This window comes from Salvelinus fontinalis, chromosome 11 (assembly GCF_029448725.1).
Source record: "Salvelinus fontinalis isolate EN_2023a chromosome 11, ASM2944872v1, whole genome shotgun sequence".
Lineage (NCBI taxonomy): Eukaryota > Metazoa > Chordata > Actinopteri > Salmoniformes > Salmonidae > Salvelinus > Salvelinus fontinalis.
The window spans coordinates 26935139-26953378 of record NC_074675.1 but is presented as its reverse complement, the minus strand read 5'-3'; the positions used below and the strand labels follow the sequence as shown (position 1 = coordinate 26953378).

The window sequence follows — 18240 nt, the reverse complement described above, 5'->3', positions numbered from 1 at the left end:
ATACACTGTACCTGACAAAGAGCTCAGACATCTACCTCAATCACTCACAGACAAAAGGACGTATCAATGAGGATTTAATAACAGACTCATTTATAGTGTTCATGGTAGGTCAAGAAAGGCGTAAAAAACACAAACACGCCCAAAACACACAGGATTGATTTCCTGATGCTGTACCCTGGCTATACTGTACAAGCAAAATGACATGGAATAATTAACATATACTGTAAACATATGCAACATTTCAGTCCCATGTAGAGTTTTAGCCTGGTTCCAGATCTGTTTGTGCTCTTGCCAACTCATTGTTTCTTTGTGGCATGACAATGAGTGAGGAGTTGGGATGATAGCACAAACAGACTGGCACTAAATTCTGGTCTAAATCGTTTACCTGCTGGCTTGGGAGGCCTTCTCCCACCTTAGCTGTGAGGAGACTGGCGGCACTGTGGCAGCAGACTTCTGACGATCTATGAGAGACTGACAGATTAGATGGAGAGACAGTACTGTAGAGAGGTGACAGGGATGGGGACCAGGGGACATCACAGATGATCATATCCAAGGGGGAAAATACAGACTACTTACCAAAGAAAATCACCCCAGTGTCAGCGTTTTCAAGAAGTACATTTCGTTTTTCTTTTTTAATTCTGCGAGAATGTTCCTATCCTTAAATATTCCCAAACGCCTAACAACTCATGTATTTGATATATTGTACTGTTCAATGGAATGTACGCGTACAGTATGCTATGATTAACCCGTGTGCTTGTGCAATAACTGAGCAGGCTGTGTAAAGTAGGCCTTATGCATATCTGAGTGGAACACACGACAGCTACTTCATGAAACTGAGATCGTAAGGAATTCCTCCCTAGAACACACGAGAGAGATGCTCAAGGCCACTCAAAACAGAAAAGACGACGACACACAAAATACAGGTCGTTTATACATGATATTTACAGTATATACGAAGAGTATGAACATAGCACTGTACACAGCATACAGCTTTCCAATACTCTGTGTTATATACACATGCATATAAAGTGCTCAAAAGATAACAGGCTGACAATCAGTGGTAACTATTAACAGTCTGCCTGGAAATGGATATGGCATTAGCACAGGCAAGGATGTTTAGATTGACAATGTTCCACATTATGAAAGACTCCTGAAACAGAGAGCAGAAGAGGAAAATGGCATTCACTGTATTCACATAGAGGGAGAGATCACAGGCCAATAGATGCGGTGGGAAACGAATAAATCGGAAAGGAGGTAAAAAAAACGCATTTGACAGGATTAAAATCCTCTTGCATGTACGGATGGAATTATGATGTAGCGGGACCGAAAAGAGAAATGAGTTTGGTGAGCATGTGATGTGTGTGTGTGTGTGTGTGTATATTGGAGAGTGCGAGTCGGGCGGAACGAGGAGGGTTTCACAGAGAGGAGGTCACACTGGTTTCCTTTCTTGAGAAGCTAAGACAGCGACCCCTAGCATCTAATTTGATATTTGACAATCCTTCACTTTTCATTCCCTTATTGCAGAAAAGATCTATATCCAGCTAATTTACCCTACAATGGAAAATGTTCCATATTATAACCTACACTATACTACAACTATAAAAAGTGTTCTGCTCAAAGTAACAGGCATACAGTGTTGTGTCAAGGCAGTTAGATGGTGCAGATGCAGAAACTGGAGTGTAGGACAGACTCAGTCAAGTAATTGCTAACGTGATGAAGGGTAATCCATCAAACAGAGTAATACAAACTCCATGTATAAAAACGGGAAGGTCACTGAGGTGGTTCCCACGCCAAATCTAGTGTTCATTGTGTTTCTGTACAGTCACCATGAGATGACTACTGGAGGAAAAACATTCAACCAGCTCAATCAGCCCAACAATGAGTGCAAGAACAGTGAGTATTTCTGATACGAAAAATATGTAAATGTTCACCTAACGCTGTCAACAAAGTAGCTGAGAGAAGTCCTGTCAAATGCGTTTTTTTTCTCTCCATATTGCCTGTTATGACAACGTGTTGGGGTATATGTAGATCACTTGAACCAATGGAGACTGGGATTGTTAGAGTAGAGACACACAGTGTTGTTGTGGTACTCTGGCCTCCAGACTTGGGACTGATGGGGGAGGGGGAGACTGGACTGGGTCAATACTAGAGAGGGGAGTCAAAACAGGGAGAGACTAAGGAGACTTTTCTGACCAGCATCCCATTGACAGCCCAACTAGCCAAAATCTATAACTGACCCTTAACCAAACTCATAACCTTAACGTCATTTTAACCAATTCAAAAAGGAAATATCGGTTTGCACGTCAGCCACGTCCCCTTAGTTCTTCCCGTCAAAACCAAACTGTAAATGGATTGGGCCAAAGTTGGCAAAGGCTATTCACTGGCCAACACCCAGTAGCAGTGTATCCCTCATCAAGAGCACTGTTTCCAGACACTTACGCTGATCATCTGGCAAGGCTTTGTTATTGTCCGTTCTAACCTATTGGATAGGTTCAAAAAAACAATATGAAAACTGTTGTTGTTGGCATGATCAGGTCGTACTGATCAGGTACTGTAGTTGTTAAGGCACACACATACACAGGTGACACACTATCACGTGTGCAGAACCTGTGGAATCCCATCTATGCATCATACAGTAGCTCCACACTAACTAACCCATAGCCTAAATGTCATTCAAATGTTGGTCTATATTTCTATAACAGCGTAAGGATAATTCCGGTTAACAACACATCCTTGTTGAACCCCAGTTGAAAAGTGTGTGTGTCAGCTTCCCTGAGTTTGGTGGTAAGTGGGTTATCTATTGATTACATTCATCCATCTATGCTGCTGTGTTCCTCTGGAGTTACCCTCCGAGGCACTAGGGGTGCTACGTAGCCACAGTTCACTGTCTGTCTCGCCGACTGATATGAAACCCAGAATCACCCATCTCGCTCTGTCTCATAATGCTAACATTAAAACCATCATGGTGTGCTCATTCCAGGTCATTTATGTTACAGGTTTAATATGATATTCAACCTCGACGAAAGTCTTCAGTCTAAGTTCTGAATATACAGTGATATTACAAACTGCCATTGGGTGGTGCTAGACTCTAAATATGTGCCAGGTTTACACAGCAGATGTGAGGATGACTGCAATAACATTGTGAGGACAGTGTGTACAGAGCTGTGAGTAATAACTGAACAATTAAAAATAGCAAACAATCCATAATCATTGATCTGTCTTATCCAATACTTGCTTTGAATGACATTTGGTTACAGTATCTGTGATTTCCATTAAAAACAGAGAGAGCGAATAACACTGTCAAGTGGTTGATCTGTGGAGACCTCAGTCCAACATGTGAACAAATTCCATCAAATTGTCCAGTTAACCTAAACGTCCTTCTCATCCGTCTTTCCAAACAGCAGTAAGGTCCTGCACACATATTCACTTGCTTGTGTGGATGGTGATTTGATTTAAAGGGCAAGACCAAAACTACTGTGTATGTATAGTCTGTAAAGTGTCCTGTCTCTCCTGTAGTTTAGACCGATCAACAGTCTGTGAATAAGAGGAAGGCAGGGCCACTTGTGCTCCATGTTGTGTTAAATCCCTGAGCAGAGTCAGTCTGAACATTCACGCCGATACAGAGCCACATCCACATGCTGCATCGAGGCCAGAGGCTTAGGCACAAGAAACAGGAAACCAGTCTGTCCTCCTCTCTGTGAGCCCCACCCACTCGCCCAGGGGCTGATGGGAAATGTAGTTTTGCATCATTAAAGAGGCTGATGGGATTTGTAGTAGTGTTAGTGAGGAGGTTGATGGGAATTGTAGCTTAGTGTCTGCGAAGGGGCCCATGGAATCTGTAGTTCTGTTTAGAGAGGGGACTCATGGGATTTGTAGTGTTGTCAGTGAGGAGGTTAAATGGGAACTGTGGTTTCGTGTCAGTGAGGGGGCCGATGGGAACCGTAGTACCTAGGGTAGAGTGGACTGTAGCTGCTGGTGAGACTATATGAAGTGTGGGGGGTGTACGAAGAGGGTGGGGTATATGATGAAGGAGAGTAATGAGCAGATGAAGGGGTATAGGAACTAGAGGGGGTATAAAGGGAGGAAGGGGTGTAAGAAGAGTGGGTATAAAGGGCTGAGGTACGCGTCAAGTTGGTAAGGGGGCGAGTTCGAGGGGAGCTCCATGTCAACCGGCGAGACCCCAGTATGGGAGAACGGTAGGGGGAGGAGGGGGCCGAGCCAGGCTGAGCACCCCTGCTAGGAGACGGCCGTGAGTCTGAGGAGTAATGCCTGGAGAGCCCAGTACTGCTACGTTCTAAACTAAAACTATTGGAGTCGAGACTGAAACTGTGGGAGTCGACCTCTAACGTCCGGACACCCAGTGCCCACTGGGAGTGAGCCAGCCTGTGGGGAGTGGATGGGGGAGTCCAGGAGGAGGAGGGCGCCTCCAGGGAGGGGGGGCTGCCTGGTACTTTGGGGCCTGAGGGGGCCGTGGAGGAGGGGCTGACGGGGTGTCTATGATGTGACGTAGGGGAGCTCAGAGCTAGGGCGTCTGTAGTAGCAGAGGTCAGGCTTAAGGGGGCGCCAGCGCCGGTGGTGGGGCTGGAGGGAGGAGTAGGACTTACTTTGGGGGTGCTGCTCTTTATGCGGGCCACCTTGCCGCCGCGGGTGCGGTGCGACTGCTCCTGGTCGAAGGCTAGGTCCTCCAGACGCTGGGTCAGGGCTAGTTTCTGCTGGATGGCCATCCGCAGGAGGGAGTTGAGCGTCTTCTTCTCGTCCTCCGCCGCAGCCAGCTGCCTCTGCATCTCGTCCAGCTGAGTCACATACTCGTCACACCTGAGAAGTTTCAAGGAGAGGGGTTGGGTGCTTGCAAAAAACAAAAGTTTTGGTTACACAGTGTAGGTGGAGATGGGTTCAGAAGAAATAACGCGATCAGAAGAAGAAGTAGAGAAGAATGAAGAGATCCGGGGAGAAATAGTAAAGGTCGGATGTAGAACTAGTCTATCCCTTTAACAATCTATCCCTGGTCCTTGGTCTCTCACCTGGTAGTGAACATTAAGGATTCAATAAAAGACAGCGAGATGAAGGGATGGAGGGAGGAGGGAAATATTCACCTGGTGGCGAACATGGCTCTGAGCGATGAGAAGGTGGCAGCGTCCTCCTTCAGGGCCTTCAGTTCGTTCCTCAGCTTCATCATGGTGTCTGTCACCATGTGCTTCTCATTCTCATACTTACTCTTCAGGTTGGCCAGGGCATTCTCTGCAGTCTGCAAGAACAAGGGAACAGGGACATTTCTTTCACCTTTACTTAAACAGAAAGTCCCATTGAAAATTCAAAATGAGGACATTAGTGTGACTGTGACAGCAGTCTCTATATACTCTATATATCCTAATGGCTACTGTAGCCTGGTAGCCTTGTGAAAACCATCTACAGCTTTTGGAGATTTATTGTGACCAGCCTCAAAGTAGATTCTAGCAAGGCCGTGTTAGACAGCGAATGACCAGCGTGATGCTTAATCCAAGTCCATAGGTATCCATATCTCGGATACCATATCCATGTCTGACCTGTTTGTTCGCTTTGAGCACCAGTCTGAGGGTAGCGATCTGTTCTCTCTTGGTGCTGAGCAGGGACTTGAGCTTCAGTATCTCCTCCATACAGGCCTCTTTGTCCTTGTCAAACAGTGGGGCCAGTTCCCTGGCTGCAGCCCTCTGTCTGGACAGCTGGAGTGACCGGTCCACTGCCCTCTGGAGATGCCTCACCTACAGCATGTTCATCAAGGGAGATGGTTAGCGAACATTAGCTGATGTTGTCAGTCAGATACACTGGCATCTGTGTCTGTTAGCTTCATGATGACCATTTGGAAGGTTAAAGGTGACACCTGGCATACAAACTGTGATAAACTGTTTCAGGTTTGAACTGCCAATGAAATCAAAAGGTGTAATGATATATGCTTGCTAGTAAATGTGTTACAAATAGTGAAACTACATTCTGTTCGCGTATGGCAAATACACAGTTTGACATGTTTATTCAAATGATTCAAATGGAGTCACCTGCTCTCTGATGATGGCGTTGAGGTTATAGATGTTCATGGGTTCCCTACGCAGGTCTCCAGCTGGCTCTACCGCAGGCGACGATGATGATGAGGAAGATGAGGAAGAGGCACTGATGCTGGGGGAGCCCGTAGGAGGGGTGCGGGGTACAGGACTGTCTCTGTCCCTCCCCCCGTCCCGGCCTCCCTCTCCTGACAACCGCTCTTTGGATGGGGATTCCGAGGGGCTGCGAGACTCCGCCGTGGACGACGAGGTTGCAGCGGCAACGGCTGCGAGCCGCCGGGCAAGGCGGGGCGTGAGTAGAACGCGGGTGTCGTCACCCTTGAGCGAGGCACTGATACCCCTTAGTCCTCTGCCGTGTCTGTAGTAGTCTAGCATCACCCGGTTGGGCGTCTCGTTGTTACAGAGGCAGACGTGGTGGTAAAGTTGAGCCAGCTCCTCGCTGAAGGTGACCAGTTCGTCCTGTGCTGCGTTGAGCGCCCCCTGGCTCTCGCTGGCCATGTTCTTGGCTGTTCTCAGCTCCGTCTCCAGGCCCCCCACCTTCTCCCTACCTTCCCGGCAGCTCCTCTCCAGCCTCCCCACCTGCTGCTCCAGAGATCTGTGCTGGGTCTCTCCGCGCGTCCTCTCCTCCACCCCGCCCTCCACACACTGGTTGTACCTCTCTCTCAGCGACTTCAGCTCAGCCTTTAGCTCGACCACCTCGGTTACAGCCACCCTGTATTTACACTGGAGGATCTCCAGACCCGGGGTCTGGTGGCAGAATGCCTGGCCCCTGCTGTGTATTAATCCCTTCTCTTTCTCCTCTTCCTCTTCTCCCTGCTCCATCAGGGCCTCTCGATTGAGGTGGGCCTCCTGGTCGTGCTGGGCCTCCTGGGCGAGATGGGCCTCCCGGTGCAGGTGCCTGAGGGCGGTGACTCTCTCGCTGAGGCGGAGGGCCCTCTCGTGCTGCTCGTTCAGGGCACCCTGTGTATGCTGCAGCTGCGTCTGACACTCTTGCAGGCTGATCAACAGCCCTGTTTTCTCCCGCTCTGCCTATGAACACACACACACACAGCTATTTTCAGCCTATTGTTAAACTAGTCGCTTTCTTTATCATCTCCAGCCCATAACCTTAAATAAACTGCATCATTTCCCTGCACACTCAGCACAGTCCACCTCTTCCCTTAGCCCCCCCCTGCTGAAAAAAACAGCACAGACAAGCATAGGCTTGTCACTCTGATTTGTTGGTGCCTTCGCTGTGCTTTTGTGGTGACCAGCCTTCGCTGTGTTTTGGACACAGTGACCTGCATGAGCTGGTCACCAGCAAAACCAGTATCATGTCATATCATGCTGGATTTAAAAGTGATGTTTAATTTCTATTGGAATTCAGCCAGTGTGGGGATATCCAATAGTTGTAACTTTTCTTCACCCACAATATGCATTCAGAATGACTGTCAGGGGCAGAAAGAAGAATAAATTACCCAAATTATCTCAACTGGAGCAATAAGTCCGACTAACAGATTGTATTAGTTTAGAAAAAATGTATGTTATTTATCTTTGTGTAGCATAAGATTAATTAATCAATCAATGTACATGCAAAAACACAACAAACAAGAGAGATATTGAGACAAACAATTTAAAAAATCTACTGCAATAGAGCATGCTGGGAAACGTAATAATGATGGGCATGGTCAGGGTAGCTAGACCAGCTGGAGCATGCTAGACCAGCATGGACCAGCCTGGTAACCAGCATGGACCAGCTTGGTAACCAGCATGGACCAGCATGGACCAGCTTGGTAACCAGCATGGACCAGCTTGGTAACCAGCATGGACCAGCTTGGTAACCAGCATACCAATATCACCAGCATAAACTGGTATGTGTCCAAAACACAGCAAAGGCTGGTCACCAGCAAAACCATTCTAGTAAACCTCCATACCCAACTAGACCATGCTGGACAGACTATCTTGACCAGCTAGACCATGCTTGTCAGACCAGCTTGACCAGCACTAACCAGCATAGACCAGCAAATACCAGCATGGACCAGCTTGAAATGTACGCTGGTCTATGCTGTTTTCTTCAGCAGGGCCTAAACACCGCACACTAGAGGGAACAGTAAACCTTGCACACTACTGAGGGTGAATCAATAGTCTAGTGTGTCAGTGAGGATATAAATAAGCCTTTCCTCCAGTCCAGGCAATCGGAGCGAGGCTGAGGGAATGTGTGGGGAGATGCAGTTTCACCTACAGGGACTGCAGTAAATGGTTGGACACACATCAAACCCCACACACATCCTACTGCATCTTCATCTCACTGGCCCACTGGGCTGGAGGAAACTACGGAAGAGAACACACCCACTATGAAACAAAATGGCGGCCATTTTGATTAGAGTCCATGTAACAGCCAGTGGTCCAGTAACGGCTGATCCCACAGCTTCTCACTGGTGCTACAACACTTTATTTGACTGCTGGGATAACCTTTATTATTTATAGTCTTCAGAGGCAGAGAAAGGGAGAGGCAGGCCGAGAGAGAGAGAGAGAGAGAGAGAGAGAGAGAGAGAGGCAGGCCGAGAGAGAGAGAGAGAGAGAGAGAGAGAGAGAGAGAGGCAGGCCGAGAGAGAGAGAGAGAGAGAGAGAGAGAGAGAGAGAGAGGCAGGCCGAGAGAGAGAGAGAGAGAGAGAGAGAGAGAGAGAGGCAGGCCGAGAGAGAGAGAGGCAGGCCGAGAGAGAGAGAGAGAGAGAGAGAGAGAGAGAGGCAGGCCGAGAGAGAGAGAGAGAGAGAGAGGCAGGCCGAGAGAGAGAGAGGCAGGCCGAGAGAGAGAGAGGCAGGCCGAGAGAGAGAGAGGCAGGCCGAGAGAGAGAGAGGCAGGCCGAGAGAGAGAGAGAGAGAGAGAGAGAGAGAGAGAGAGAGAGAGAGAGAGAGAGAGAGAGAGAGAGAGAGAGAGAGAGAGAGAGAGAGAGAGAGAGAGAGAGAGATGTATGCAGTGAGGTTATGTCAGCATTCTCTTACTCTGAATAATTCAACACTTATTCCTACATCTACAATATGAGGGGATATAGACGTGTTCATTTGTACGGCATCGGTGTGTTCACTTTGTAATATTGTTTATGTCTACATTCATGAGTTAGAATGAGAATGTTTGTTTGCCACAGTGTTCTGATATCCTCCTGTGTGTCATTGTTACACGCTTTATAACACTGAGAAATCTGAGCGCCAAACTCTAGAGGCTCCCGAAACTCCACTCTACTCATTCAAACTGAGTGAACTGTACTTCTCCACCCACCTGTAGCAGCTGCTGCTTGAGCTTCTGTATCTCTGTCAGGTTCATCTCACTGAACAGATCCGACACCATCCCCTCTCCTTTCCTCCCCGCTCCCCGACACTCTCCATTCGCCCTGGGCAGCGATCCAGTCCCCGTCCCAGTTCCTGACCCTCCATGTAGATGCCCGTTACACCTGCCCAGCTCCTCTGAGTTGGGCGACAGGGCGGAGACAGGCGTAGCCGTGCCACTAGCTGGAGCTGAGGTGAAAGTGAGGTGGGCGCTGCCCGTGTATTGGACGTCACACAGGCTGAGGTGGTGGACCAGCTCCTTGCGGAGGTGCTTCTTCTGCTCCCGCTCGCTCTTCAGGGAGTCCAGGGCCTCCTCTAGCTGGGCCTCGGAGATGTCTTTGAGACGTAAGGCGTCTTCTAACTGGCTGTTCAGCAGCTCGGTCTCCTCCTCCAGAACCTTGATCTCATGCTTTAACCCCTCGTACTCCACCTGAGGGAGGGAAGGAGGGAGGGAGGGAAGGAGGGAGTGGAAGGGGGAGGGTAGGAAGAGGTAAGCAGAGAGGGAGAGGCATAATGTGGTGTTAGGGATGGGGACACAGTGTGTGTATGTGTGTGTGTGTGTGTGTGCATGCGCGTGTAGGTGTGTGTGTGTGTGTGTGTGTGTGTGTGTGTGTGTGTGTGTGTGCAACCGCATGTATGTGTAAGTGTGAGTGTGTCTGTGTGTGCATGCGCATGTAGGTAGGTGTGTGTGTGTGTGTGTGTGTGCAACCGCATGCGTGTGTATGTACTGTGTGTTCTCTCACCTGGTTCTGTTTGAGAGTGGACACTAGTTTCTGCAGGGTGATGTTCTCCTCCTCCAGCTCAGTGTAGTCCTGTAGGAGTCGAGCCTCTCTGAACTTATACTCCCTGATCTCCTCTCTCATCCGGCTCCGCTGCAGCTCCAACATCTCATTACTCTACAGGACAGACAAACACCAGGGTTTAGTTAACACACACAACCCTGGCTACTATCAAATACACAAGACCTGTGGTTATCACAAAACAACACTGGACTGGTTTACTATCAAACAAAACAAGGATTTACTGTAAAGCATTTTGTCACAAATGTTGACGTGAAAAGGACTTAGCCTAGGATATCCTAAATATGTTTTATTGATTGACCGATTGGCATTGATAGGGATATACAAGCCACACATACTAAATTGTGTTTAAGATCAAATAGTGGGCCCACCACCACCAATAACTGTGCATACATGTATATAGTAAGTAGCCACTGCTCTGAGTCTCCTCTAAACCCCACCCCCCGACCTCTAACCCCTGGTGCCTCACCTCTCTGAGCTCCTGCAGCAGGGTACTGAGGTGTTCGTTGTCGGCCTGCGTGTTGACTGTGACGGCCCGGCTCTGTTTGAGCTCTGACTGGATCCCCAGCAGGCGACTCGTGTAGTATGCCTCCTTAGTGGCTGACTCCTGCAAGAGGTTCTCCTCGTTGGTCTCCCCGTCCGCAGCCACCTTGCGCTGGGTGGAGAAAGTCTGGCCAAACGCCTGGGCAGAGGCAGAGGAGGAGGGGCGAGAGAGAAGTTATGGCGTTTCAGTAGCATAGCTTTTTGTTTTGTCCTGGTTATGTAAATGTTATTTTCGGACTCCTATAAAACATACATGGAGAGGTAAAGAGCAATCACCATCTGAAACTGTTCCGCCGCCTAGCGCACGCGCGCGCACACACACACACACACACACACACACACACACACACACACACACACACACACACACACACACACACACACACCTCCACCAATCAATAAACAGCTCAGCAAGAGGCTGAGAGGAAGAACATCATAGAGTAGGAACATCTATTTGCGGTGCAGAGCGACGGTGAACTCAAGGGAAGGAGGGATAAAACAAAGACTGTTGGGGGAAGTAGAGAAACGGAGAGAGGCAAAGGATCCTGCTCTCCTCTGAGCTTCTAGCAACGGAACACAGACGAATGACAAAGCACAGTTGACTCACCTTTCAGTGTGGAAGCACTTTAAATGACGTGGCGCTGAACCTAAACGGAACCTAAATATAATGACCATGTAAATACATAGGATTAAGTGCGCTTTAACGTAAAGTCGGACAAGAGGGAAGACAATCGTAATATTCCCTACAGGCCCACTGAATAAGTACAGTCTACAGCAACAGCCATGCAGGGACTCCACAGTGGACTACCACAGGCTATTCATCACTCTCTTATTAGTTCAGCTTCAGCGGTGCGATTCAGACTCACGGTTCCACACTGTAATAGAGTAATGAGTTTGCACGGAGACGTATTTGTGTCAACTAACAGATTCAGCATAATTAAACATGAGAACTATTGGAGATACTGAGGAACGTTGGGATGCTGTGTAGTTTAATGACTGTTATATGTTCTGTTCTGAAGCTGTTTGCAACTGAAAAGGGACGAGACCTTTCCTCCGGCGTTTGAAGATTTAAAGGTCATGTGTAGTTTGATGATACACTGCCCTTCATCTGCCAAAACACACACGCACGTGTGCACGCTCGCACACACACACACACACACACACACACACACAATCATTCACTCTGTCAGATGTCACTATATGCCAGCGTTTTAGGAAAGGTGTCCTTTAATAAAGAGAGCACATCAAATTTCAGCTTACAAAAAGATGGATTTCCAAAACGCAAGTACAGTACAGTCCACAGTAAAGTGAAATACAGTGCCTATAGTACCCATGGCAAGCAACTGGTCTACCAATCTATGGTCAAAGAGGTGGGTCATACCTGTATACATGCACGAGGAATAACTTACACTATGACCGCATACATCAAGCTAAAAGCCACATGAAATCATAGTTGTCTTTTTCTACACCTCTACGGGTTGAGTAAATGTCATCCTGAAAGAAACAATGTCCCCCTCCAATGTCATTACAATGGCATCAACTCTTATCGCAGCCACTCACTTTAAGTGGAGAAGAGAAGCTGAGGGGGTATCTCAAATGTCACCCTATTCCCTATATAGTGCACTACTTTTGACCAGAGCCATATGGGCTCCATATAGGAAATAGGGTGCCATTTGGGACGCCTACCCTACCGCTGGTCATCCAATTTCCTCTGACAGTAGAGTAGAACATTCTCCCCGCTTGACTAGAGACAGATGGGGCGTTACAGAGCAGCAGAGCAGAACAAGCCACGGTGCCACCAAGCCTTTTTATTTGCTGCAAATCCCAATATGTAGCCTCTCTCGAGGCACTCTCTGCCTGGCTAGGACAGACCTTGTCCTAGTGTGGCTATGGCTCTGCCTGGCTAGGACAGACATTGTCCTAGTGTGGCTATGGCTCTGCCTGGCTAGGACAGACCTTGTCCTAGTGTGGCTATGTCTCTGCCTGGCTAGGACAGACATTGTCCTAGTGTGGCTATGTCTCTGCCTGGCTAGGACAGACATTGTCCTAGTGTGGCTATGTCTCTGCCTGGCTAGGACAGACATTGTCCTAGTGCGGCTATGTCTCTGCATGGCTAGGACAGACATTGTCCTAGTGCGGCTATGTCTCTGCCTGGCTAGGACAGACATGATCCTAGTGCGGCTATGTCTCTGTCTGGCTATTCCTGCTTTTTGATGTCAGGAAGTGGTGAGAGGAGATGTCTCAGTATATTATTCCTCAGAGGAGAGGACACTTTCTCTGCTCCTTCTGAAGATAAACAAATGACATCATTTACAGGAAGTGGGTGAGTCAGCAGACTGCTACTACTGCTAGGATGCTCTAGTCGGGAAGAAGCGCAGAGAGGCTTTAGGGCTTTAGTCTGGAGAGGTATTAAGAGCAAATGGGAGGGTTTAGGGCTTTAGTCTAGAGAGGTATTAAGAGCACATGGGAGGGTTTAGGGCTGTAGTCTAGAGAGGTATTAAGAGCACATGGAGGGTTTAGGGCTGTAGTCTAGAGAGGTATTAAGAGCACATGGAGGGTTTAGGGCTGTAGTCTAGAGAGGTATTAAGAGCACATGGGAGGGTTTAGGGCTGTAGTCTAGAGAGGTATTAAGAGCACATGGGAGGGTTTAGGGCTGTAGTCTAGAGAGGTATTAAGAGCACATGGAGGGTTTAGGGCTGTAGTCTAGAGAGGTATTAAGAGCACATGGAGGGTTTAGGGCTGTAGTCTGGAGAGGTATTAAGAGCACATGGGAGGGTTTAGGGCTGTAGTCTAGAGAGGTATTAAGAGCACATGGAGGGTTTAGGGCTGTAGTCTAGAGAGGTATTAAGAGCACATGGGAGGGTTTAGGGCTGTAGTCTAGAGAGGTATTAAGAGCACATGGAGGGTTTAGGGCTGTAGTCTAGAGAGGTATTAAGAGCACATGGGAGGGTTTAGGGCTGTAGTCTAGAGAGGTATTAAGAGCACATGGAGGGTTTAGGGCTGTAGTCTAGAGAGGTATTAAGAGCACATGGGAGGGTTTAGGGCTGTAGTCTAGAGAGGTATTAAGAGCACATGGAGGGTTTAGGGCTGTAGTCTAGAGAGGTATTAAGAGCACATGGAGGGTTTAGGGCTGTAGTCTGGAGAGGTATTAAGAGCACATTGGAGGGTTTAGGGCTGTAGTCTAGAGAGGTATTAAGAGCACATTGGAGGGTTTAGGGCTGTAGTCTAGAGAGGTATTAAGAGCACATGGAGGGTTTAGGGCTGTAGTCTGGAGAGGTATTAAGAGCACATTGGAGGGTTTAGGGCTGTAGTCTAGAGAGGTATTAAGAGCACATTGGAGGGTTTAGGGCTGTAGTCTAGAGAGGTATTAAGAGCACATGGGAGGGTTAGGGCTGTAGTCTAGAGAGGTATTAAGAGCACATGGAGGGTTTAGGGCTGTAGTCTAGAGAGGTATTAAGAGCACATGGGAGGGTTTAGGGCTGTAGTCTAGAGAGGTATTAAGAGCACATGGGAGGGTTAGGGCTGTAGTCTAGAGAGGTATTAAGAGCACATGGAGGGTTTAGGGCTGTAGTCTAGAGAGGTATTAAGAGCACATTGGAGGGTTTAGGGCTGTAGTCTAGAGAGGTATTAAGAGCACATGGGAGAGTTTAGGACTGTAGTCTAGAGAGGTATTAAGAGCACATGGAGGGTTTAGGGCTCTTTCCAACAGACAAACACAGACACACTCAGGGATGCCTGGTCAAGCAGTCAAACACAGTCTATGGTCTTCATCCAAAGATGGTGGTTGGTGTTAACAGTAGTGATGGAATGATCAAACCGCAGCTGCTGGTTCTGAAGTCCGCCCCTCTACAAGGTGGGCCCGGTTGAAAACATGGCGGTTCAAACCCGCAGGTTGGTATTGGTTTCCACAGAGAGGCAGACTGTCTGAGACGTAATCTGATGTCATCCCCTGTGCTTTCTCTCTTCTCCGTCTTCTCTCGCTCTCCTTCCCTCACTCTCTCTCTCTGTTTTAGGTGTGTCCTCGTCTCAGAGAGAGAGTGAGAGAGAGAGTGTGAGAGAGTGTGTGAGAGAGTGTGCAAGAGAGAGAGAGAGAAGAGAGAGAGTGCGAGAGAGAGAGAGAGTGAGAGAGAAGAGAGAGCGTGTGAGAGAGAGAGAGAAGAGAGAGAGGAGAGAAAGCACAGGGGACATCAGATTACATCATATCACCATGTAAGTGATATTAGCCTCTCAATATATTGATGATCAACCAGTCGTTTCCTGGAATCTCCAATATGACAAAGTAAATAATACCACAGACAATAACAGACTTGTGGCGTCTGAGGTGTGTGTGTGTGTCATTATAACATTGCTACAGTAAACTGGGTCTGTTTAAGTCCCCTTCTTCACTCCAGTTCTCCTTACAGACAGATAGATGTTCGAGTCATTCAGAGATCTCTAACCAGTTACAGTTACACTCACTCGTTGTCCGGGTGTTACATAGAAATCTGTGCCACTCACTCATATAGTCCTACAGTATCTTCAGGCATCACTAAGAAATCTGTTACACTGTTTTGTGTCCTACTTTCAGAGAGACATCCTGCTGACACAGTACCTTAGGGCCACCTCCGTCACCCACTCAACTTCGGAAAATAAAATACTACCTTTATTGGCCCAATAGTTACATCATTAAAAGCCAGACCTTCATTTCATTTGAACGTACCTAGAAAGTTAAAACTAAGCCCCCTCCTCGTCCACTGTACATAGACCCCCCTGATGCCCCCCACAGTCCCCCAGACGGTTCAGCAGTCCCCATATACTGTACATGCTCCAGTGTGAGCCGAGCCCGCCCCAGCAGCACAGCTCTGGTGTCCGTACCCCCCCCCCCCCCATGTTTCCTGGTCTTCGACATTGACATGTGTATCTGCCCCAACAGGTAGTTTACTAGGCAGTCCCTTTCCCTGTTGGCTACGTTATACCTAGACCCTCCAACGTATAGGTCCAGAGTCAGCCCCAACCCTAGCCCTGTACACCACCCACCCAGGACAGAAAAAAAGACAACCAGCCTGGAACAAGAAAAAAAACTGTCTCCTCCCAACAGAAGACCCCCCCCCCCCCACCGATGGCTCAAGGTGCGACACGTATCTGTTCGTAGTGATAACCCCGTGAATTATTCTCCACTGTAGATTAACAGTACGCTTTTTCTATCGGAGGCGGATACAGGGAGCGCAAACATCCTCTCAGAGAATAGCCAGGTCCCTAATCCCCCCGGCCACCATGTTGCCCTCAGCCCATCCTCAGCCCGGAGACTTGAACTATAGGATCATTCCCTCACCCTCCTGGTGTTCCCCCGACGGTCCCGTCTCTGCTTAATCTCCCTCCAACACCTGCTGCAGCAGCCTGGCGGACTTTATGGAGGAATCGTCCACCATGTCACCAGCAGATTTCCACCCAGCCTCTTCTTGCAGGTCACCCGACCCAGTGAACCACGCTCTCACACGCTGGCAGAGGTCAGCACTCTGATCTGGATCAGTGTGTTGTGAAAATGTTGCTCCTCCATTATCCATGCTCCTGGCTTTGAAACATTTCTGTGAACACCCAAAGCACAGGAAGCTGTCACTCTGGACCCAGTGTCCACCAGGCCTCGGCCCCCCTCATGCAAACGGAGGTGTAACGCTCCAAGAAAGAGAGAGAGCATTTTTGTCATTTAGCGGACACTCTGATCCAGAGCGACTCACAGTAGTGAGTGCATATGTAGCACATGGGGATGTGTGACACGTACTCCTCAGCATTAAGGTGTCCCGTTTGCGTCGCCTCCTTAGCTAGCTTTTTAGGTGGCGCGATCAGCTAAGACGCTTGAGGGAAGAAAATAAAAAAAGACGCTTGAGGGAGGATGGTCACGTGTGTTTGTGAGACAGAGGTCCCGAGTTGGTGCCAGATATGGGCCAAATCGCAAGGACGTGTTACTCGCTAAGCAAGCAGCGCGAAATACTTTAGACATAGATTTCCAGCATTGGAAAACTCCAGTAATTGAACCTACAACCCTGGCGTTGCTAGCGCCATGCGCTACCAACTGAGCCACACGGGACTGGACCACGGAGACTGGCGACAGAGAAAGAGACAGACTGTCTGCTCCTCTGACAGAGGCCCTCTCAGTCTTTATTATCTCATAGGATACCACCGTCTGCAGAGAGGATGGCAGGGAAAGTAGCTTTGTTAATTACTATAACAGGCTATTTTACTTTCTCCCAACCTCTCTCTCTTTCCCTCACGACCAGCCTGACAGAGAAGAATGGGAGAGATATTAGCATTTTGAAATTGGTTCTTGCACTTTGCCTGTTATACAGTCCCCCTCTATCTCCCTCCCTCTTCCATTTCGCTTTATCTCTCCTTTTTCCCTCTCCTTTGTGTCTTTAGACAACTACTCTAAGAGACCAGTAATGGGCCGTACCTCTGAGTTTCTCACACTGTCCCTCCCTGTAGAGCTAGCCAGTGTTGTGGACTGCCAGTGCCAAGGATTCACATAGCTTTCTGCTGAGCTATCAACAGACCAAACAACACACATCAACCAAAGCGGTCGAATGAAAGTGACCCATACGCTTTATTTGATCTGTGTTACATAATTGGACACTCACATACACACAGCAGTATTCAGCAACCATTCTCACAGACAGGCGTTTCCGCAGACAATAGACGGATTCACCATACTGCCCTGTCTCTCTACCCTTCTTCCCTCTTCGGTTCTCTTTATAATGGATAGACAGTACCCTTTCCCCGTCCCCTCTCCCTCAGGTGGACTCATCTGACACACTCATTAACAGGGGTGATGTCATCATTAGCAGCTCTTTGAGCTCACACAGGGCCATGCTCTGGCACAGTGACACCCTGTTAAACTCTCCATTTCACGCCATCTTGGATCTGTCAGGAGCCATCTGACCCGTGCCAGACTAATACAGCACCTGTGGAGAGAAACACTGGTCTACAGCCCTGGACACACACACTCCTGTTAGATACACAGCCCCTCTTCTACCCCCTAGTATGTACAATGCAGGATTTCATTCCAGCCCAGCTCTAAAACACACCCGATTCGACTACTGTAACTAAGGTCTTGATGATTATGGAATGCTTGAATCATGGTGCTGGGCTAGAACAAATACCTGCACCTCCTATAACTCTCCCAAGACAAGGGTTGGTGACCACAGCCGTCATATCTTAGCGTCACCACACTAAACTCACAGCGTGGGGCCCAGTTCGATCGATATGAAGGACATATCACTGTTAGTTAATTGACTTTTTTCCTGCCTGGTCGGTCGATGACACAGTGACAGTGGAGGACCTCTGGACTGGAGTAATCTGTCTATAGCTGAGCCCCCCCCACCTCTGGGCGACAGGAGGTGGGCTGGAGGGAGGGGAGTGGAGTGGGGATTCAAGGACAATTCATTCTGTAGACATTGCACTGTACATGTAACTGCCAAAATAAAATGAACCACTTGAGTAAATAGGGTGCCCTTTGGATGCAGCCCAGCCACAGTAGCTGTTGAAGAAAACAGTTAGCCTACTGTTAAGGGATTTCATCCACTCTGGGG

At 48.4% G+C, this 18240-nt stretch overlaps 1 protein-coding gene across 4 annotated transcripts in view; it reads right to left on the bottom strand.

Annotated features, from left to right (window-relative positions):
• Positions 1-18240, bottom strand: part of LOC129865394 (protein bicaudal D homolog 1-like) — a 32546-nt gene that overhangs the window by 2262 nt on the left and 12044 nt on the right. Inside the window, exons 2-9 of one of the 4 annotated variants that reach the window (XM_055938164.1) lie at positions 10605-10817; positions 10079-10231; positions 9289-9765; positions 6030-7061; positions 5544-5738; positions 5094-5245; positions 4605-4815; positions 386-471 (exon numbers count right to left, since the gene is read on the bottom strand). In XM_055938164.1, coding sequence (XP_055794139.1) covers positions 386-471; positions 4605-4815; positions 5094-5245; positions 5544-5738; positions 6030-7061; positions 9289-9765; positions 10079-10231; positions 10605-10817 — 2519 coding nt within the window. Of the gene's footprint in view, positions 1-61; positions 472-911; positions 4816-5093; positions 5246-5543; positions 5739-6029; positions 7062-9288; positions 9766-10078; positions 10232-10604; positions 10818-18240 lie in introns of those variants that run through there. The other 3 variants (XM_055938166.1, XM_055938165.1, XM_055938163.1) reach the window with 3 other exon arrangements.